At 49.6% G+C, this 6318-nt stretch overlaps 2 protein-coding genes across 2 annotated transcripts; both read left to right on the top strand.

The window, feature by feature from the left end:
- The first annotated feature begins 747 nt into the window (after positions 1 to 747).
- On the top strand, positions 748 to 1809 carry LOC124696432 (50S ribosomal protein L18-like). The gene is made up of 3 exons (XM_047229165.1): positions 748 to 1150; positions 1253 to 1405; positions 1517 to 1809. The coding sequence occupies exons 1-3, from the start codon at positions 1013 to 1015 to the stop codon at positions 1670 to 1672; spliced, it is 447 nt and encodes a 148-aa protein (XP_047085121.1). The 5' UTR covers positions 748 to 1012; the 3' UTR covers positions 1673 to 1809.
- A 3162-nt stretch (positions 1810 to 4971) lies between these two features.
- Positions 4972 to 6093, top strand: LOC124694791 (putative cyclin-dependent kinase F-2). Its single transcript, XM_047227737.1, has one exon. The coding sequence runs from the start codon at positions 4972 to 4974 to the stop codon at positions 6091 to 6093; it is 1122 nt and encodes a 373-aa protein (XP_047083693.1).
- The last annotated feature ends 225 nt before the right edge of the window (positions 6094 to 6318 follow it).

Genomic DNA, 6318 nt, shown 5'->3' with positions numbered 1-6318 from the left:
CACGAGCTAGATATTTTTGCTCCTCTGAAAGCAAAAGGTTTGGGGGTTTCCGGCCTGCTTCGGGTCTCCAGCCAACTCCCGTTTGCTTCTCTTCAGTCAAAGGTGTAAACTGTGAGAAACGATCTGCCATGGCCCGATGGGCTCTCCTCAAGCCCTGAAGCCCGTGTCTCAGTCGAGTGGCCCACGTAGTCTTGGAGAACTTGGGCCGGATCAACATGTGGCTGCTTGGTTTTCCAGGAAAAAAAAACATTGGTTGCTTTGCTCTACTCACGTCACTTCTGAAGAGACAGCCTGAGATTGATTGGGTGAGGCGCGAGCGTGCACCGTGGCTGACGGCGCAAGCGGCGAGCGGAGATTGGACGCGCCGCGCGACGTCGTGGTCTTGGTGGCGGCGACGCAGCCACAGCGGTGAGCGGAAGTTCAGGACAGGGACCCACGCGGCGGCACTGCAGGCCCGGCGGGCTGCGACATCCATCGCCCGGCGCTCCGTGTCTCCGCAGCGCGACCCTGTACTGCAGGCCCGGTGGCGCAGCAACGAGCAGGCGGCAGCAGTGACCACCGTGAGTGACTTCAGTTTCACTCCTTAATTTCAGTCGTCCTCTTCCCTACCAATTTAGAAACTGACAACTCTGAATTTTATGCATCGTTCTGAACTTTGTTTTGTTCATTATGCATCCCTTTGGATCATGAGCAAAGCCATGGTTGGTACTGAACTCCCCCCTACTGCAGAGTCTGAATACACGGCGTCAAAATCCTTTGCCAATCAGCTGGCGGGACTGAGCCGCAGCAGCTCGCGGGTCACCTGCTCGACGAATTGCCCCGCCCAAACAGGTCTCCCCATTCCATTAGAATGGCATTGCTAGGTGCTACGCTCGGCCAGCCACCATCGCCATGTCCCTCCACCTCTAGCTGCTCCCTAACCTCGAGCCTTAATTGCTCCGCATCATTCCGTTTTCCTCGGCAGCCAGGTGAGTGACACTGACATAACGGATCAGGGCACTTTGGCGACGACATGTACTGCATACTCTCCGTCTTTCTGCGTGCAGGCGTGGTTGTGCACAGGCGAGTGTATCCCAGGATCGAAGCCACAGCGAGGCACGGCGCACGGAAAGAGAACGCCAAGGTCAGGAACCGCAGGCACCAGAAAAAGGTACGGTGACGCCGAGGTTTCAACCGCCAGCAACGGCAATCTGATGCTGCCGTTGGCTGGTACCAAGTGTGTCCTCTCTGAATCCCTGCCTGCTTGCTGCAGTTCAACGGCACGGCAACCAAGCCCAGGCTGTCTGTCTTCTGCTCCAACAGGCAGCTCTATGCCATGCTTGTCGACGACCATGGCAAGAGGATGCTCTTCTATGCCAGCACCCTGCAGGAGGCCATCTGCGGCGACCCTTCATGCAGCACCGTGGTAAATCACGCCCTTACATTGTCCAATTTACATTGCATTTGCATCTGAACAAAACTGTATATGGTTCATCCGCTGAATTAGAGCTTTGAGCTGTTCGTTTTTGGCAAGCAGGAGGCTGCTCGGAGGGTCGGGGAGGAGCTCGTCAAGGCGTGCAAGGAGCTGGAAGTCTCCGAGGTCTCGTGCTACGACCGCAACGGCTTCGCCCGAGGGGAGAAGATGATGGCGTTCGAGGATCCGATCGCGCAGCATGGGTTCCTGCCGAGATAGCAGAAGCATTGCATGGCAGGCTTGCATTGGCTGTTCAAAGTAGAGATTAGTTAGGGAAGAGTAGGAAGAAGGTTGTTTGCTCTGTGAGTTGCTTGCCGGATGTATGATCTAAAGAATGTAGTTTCACACCAGTTATTAAGACAGATATTGCTCAAGAGTGATAAATATTTCTCCAGTACTGTCATATGATTCAAAGGCCAAAATTTATGTTTCTATTCCAAAGAATACCGGAGGACATCGGAATAGTTTGCAAGCTAGTAGGAGTACATCATTAACTGAAAGAGTAAACCAACCACTTGTACAGGCTTTACACATTACACCATTGTTCATCTGTTGGTCTAGGAGTCAAGATAGCATACACTTGTTACCATCTTGATTATTAATAGATTGGCGGAATTTTCGCAAAAAAAAAAAAAAAAGATAGCATACACTTGTTACCATCTTGTAGAGGAGACTTGGAGTCGTGATATCTGGGCCAAGTTTGTTAACGATACAGCTTAATTTGTCATAAGAAGCGAAGAATAAATAAATTTAGAATCAAGAGTCTGTTAAATATTTTAGGGGCTTTTTACGGTAGGGACGAATAAACGTCAACTGTTCAACTTGGCTGATCGGATGGTCCAAATTGATAAATACTTGTTCACAAAAGGACTAGTATTTTTCCACGAAGGGTTAAATTTGGTAGATGCACACGTGGAGTCTCTCACCCAAGAACCTTCGATATAATAGCTAGTTTCCTTAGCTTGACTTTCCTTTAAATTTTTTAATACCTTTTCTATACCAGTTTTGTATAATAGAAATTACGTGCAAGTGACTACCAAATTCGAATCAACAACTTAGGAATCGTAGAGAAATGAAAAGAATTAATTATTTATATGGATGTGATTGGTAACTTTCTGATCACTAACAAACAAGAACAAAGAAATTTTATAAGAGGTCAAAAGTTTCCTCGTGAGAAATATGCAGCTCTATATATCTAGACAGTAAGGAACTGTTGGGGATGCTTTGGCTTCAAGGCCTGGAAACCACAAGCTTAGCCCGAGCTACATGTAGATTTTTAAGAATAAAAACTTCAAATTAATATTTAATGTTTTTTAATGAAAATAAATCCAGATGTTGACAACATTGTGCTATACCAACATATTTTTTAAACTTAAAATACCTTATAATCACCTTATACTCGAGGCTGTGCAAAAATGATAAAATCTGATATCTACAATAGTGAACAGTGCAAACTTTCAAAACCTCGAAATATGTCAGATTTAGTCATTCTGTACATATTAAAAAAATTTAAAATTTCTTTGAAACTTTAAAATGTTTTTTTTTTCAAAAAAACGAGCTACGTGTAGCTTGTCCTAGAAAATCTCACACTCAGCTTCAAGACATGACTATAGCCACCATTTTCTTATCTCATATTAATGTATTTTGATTTCAAAATTTATAAATTTTAAATTCTAGGATTTTCTAGTTAACGGGAAGAGAAAATATGGCGAGACCTATTTTATAGGCAATGCGTCGGCGCGAAACCCAAGAGGGAACGACGCGCGAGGGATATTAGAAATTTGTGTGACGCAGGGAGAAGTGACGGAGCGACATGGTGTCGAGTCGGCTTCTCAGGTTCGGGTCCCGTGCGTTAGAGCACTTCTCCCGCTCGAGCGGCCCACGTCACGATTTCCCGGGAGGGCCCCTGCGTACGACAATGACATGTCTAGGCTACGTCAGGCATTGGCGGGGGCCAATACGCGGCGGAACTAGAGGCCCACTCTCAGAACATGCCCCGCCGAACAATCCCTTACCAAGTGTCCATGACGAAAGGGCACGGGAGGCGTGGAGGCCCTTCGTCTACGACGTGGTGCAGGTGAGGCACGGGTAGCCAAGCATGTGGGAATCTTGGGGTGCGATGAGCTGTGGGACCAGGACTGTGAGATGGGTACTTTCTCACGATGGCACTGCGTGTCCTCCCGGGCTCGCCATCAGACGCCCTGCGGCTTTCGGCGAGACATGGATAGCCAAAATTGTTGAGATTTTCAGCAACTCTTATTTGTACCAATATATGAGTTAGTGTACCTTATAAAAACATATTCTAAAGGTTCAAAAATATGAGATCATCTTATATTATAGGACACAGGGTACATATAATCATTACCACTATCCAGCGCACCTGATTTTAACTCAAACAAATTCCATGAATTAGAGTAAATAGAAGTGTGGACCTTGATGGAGCTAAGTATGATTGGAATATGAGTCCGTGACATGGCACACTTACCCTTTCCCAAGATATCAAATCAAATTAAACCTCGTGCAATTATAGTAGATGCAAATTGCCTCTAAAAACTACCAAATCTGAATACATAAGGTATCTCGATTATTAAGGGTGGATATGAATCAATACTACTAGAACACATGACTAGTAAATTGCACCGTAAAATGCCTCAGGCTGGCCATAGTGGTAGTATCATAGGTATTATCATGCATACTAGGCCCACAAAAATGATGATGTGGCATGCAATTATGGAGGAGAGATAGGATTAGAGTAACATAGGTGGATACTGTATCATAGCGCACGTTACGAGAAAAGTAAATACCAAATAGATCTTGTACATAGATTTACATTGGGATTCTACAAAACAATAAATTTAGAAGTTTATGATACTACTCTATAATACCACCCACTATAGAGATAGTATCATAGACAAGTATCATATGCATGATACTAGTATATGATACTATGCACTATTACCAGCCTCATATTTTAACAGAGCCGAGGCGAGGATGGTACTAGTATGTTGTTTCAGGTTTGCCCCAGCTGTGCCGACCAGCAGGAATGCAATGATCTATGAAAAATCCTCCAAAAACAACCCTCCCGAAGGCTCTCCCAAACCACAACTCCCATCTGTGTACAACACGGAAGACGCGCACGCTGCACGGAAGATGGTTGTCCGAGTCGATCAATGATCTTGCAGGCGTGCAAACGGAAACGCAGGCTGCATGGAAGCGAAACGGCCTCGCTCCAAAATAGTAGTGCTGAATCCGATCGCAAGAAGGTGACGCAACCTGTCGAAACTCCAAAAGGCAGTAACCGCCTTCCTTTCCAATTTGAATCCGACTCGAGCTCAGGGTTTCACTTCCATGTCGATCGCCAATTCGCCATTGCGTGCATATATACTTGCCGCCGATCCACACCGACATGCATACAGCTCTTCCAAAGATAGCCTGCTTTCCCTTCCAGTCCACACGCGCGCGCGGCCGTCTCTCTCCACTCCGAACCAAGCACCGCAAGCGGTCGTCGATCGAGTGCCATGGCCGCCCGCAAGCGACCCGCCGCCGGCCAAGCGACGACCGCCCAAGGATCGGCGACACAAGGACGCAAGAGGAGCCGCACCGACGAGTACGACGACGTGGCCTGCCTCGGCGAGGGCGGCTTCGGCGCCGTCGTCATGGCGCGCAACCGCGCCACCGGCAAGACCGTCGCCATCAAGCGCCTCTCCACGCCGTCCGCGACCAGCGTCGCCGACCTCCAGCGCGAGGCCGGGTTCCTCAGGGCCTGCAGCGGGAACCCCTACGTGGTCGGCTTCGAGGCCCTGGTGGTGCACCCGGCCACCGGCCGCCTCTCCCTCGTCATGGAGCACGTCGCCGGGCCGAACCTCCACAATTTCCTCTGGGACAGGCGCCACGGCCAGCCGCTGCCGGAGCCCACGGTGCGCGCCTTTATGTGGAAGCTGCTCACCGGCGCCAAGATGATGCACGCCCGCCACGTCGTCCACCGCGACATCAAGCCGGCCAACATCCTCGTCGGCCAAGACGGGGAGCTCGTCAAGATCTGCGATCTCGGGCTCGCGGTTTCCATGGTCGAGCCTCCGCCCTACACCCAGGCCGGCACCCCGTTCTACACGGCACCAGAGATGCTGCTGCAGAAGCCGGACTACGACACGCTCGTGGACACTTGGTCGCTCGGCTGCGTCATGGCCGAGATGCTCGCCGGCGGCAAGGCGTTGTTCCCTCGCGGAGAAGATGACTACGTAGACGAGATATCACAGCTGTGGAACATAATCCGAGTGCTCGGCATGCCAGACGAGAGGACGTGGCCGGGGTTCGACTCTCTGCCGCTCGCCTTGGCGCTGCAACTGCTACCGCTACCGGCGGGGCACGAGCACAACAGGCTGCGGGATCTGTTCCCCGAAGAGAAGCTGTCACACGAAGGATTCCAGGTGCTGCAAGGCCTTCTCACGTGCAACCCCGACAAGCGACTCACGGCGGCCAAGGCGCTCAAACACCCATGGTTCGCTGCTCCTCGTCCTGCTGCCGCCGCCGTCGCGTTGCCCAGAAAGAAGGCGACTCCCCTCAGTTTCATCCCACCGGCGGTACCAGAGAAGAACGTACTCAAGAATCCAGTGGCGATGTGGAACGCACAACGAGTGTAAAGCGGTTTAGTTGACTCCTACCTTCCAATCGGTAGAGAAACGATGTAGAACTGTTTCATGGCAGAGCTTGGATCATCGATCCGTGTAAATCTTCGATTGAATTGTAAAGAAACGATATAACTGTTGTATGCAGAATTGAACTGCAGTCCTCTTCTCAGATTATGTGATTGTTCTGTTTATTTGGGAGAGATTAATAGATCCATTCTGTTTATATGACCTAAACGT

Source organism: Lolium rigidum, chromosome 3 (genome assembly GCF_022539505.1).
Source record: "Lolium rigidum isolate FL_2022 chromosome 3, APGP_CSIRO_Lrig_0.1, whole genome shotgun sequence".
In the NCBI taxonomy this organism is placed as follows: Eukaryota; Viridiplantae; Streptophyta; class Magnoliopsida; order Poales; family Poaceae; genus Lolium; species Lolium rigidum.
The sequence above is the reverse complement of the archived record's forward strand: the minus strand, read 5'-3'. Positions and strand labels throughout refer to the sequence as shown.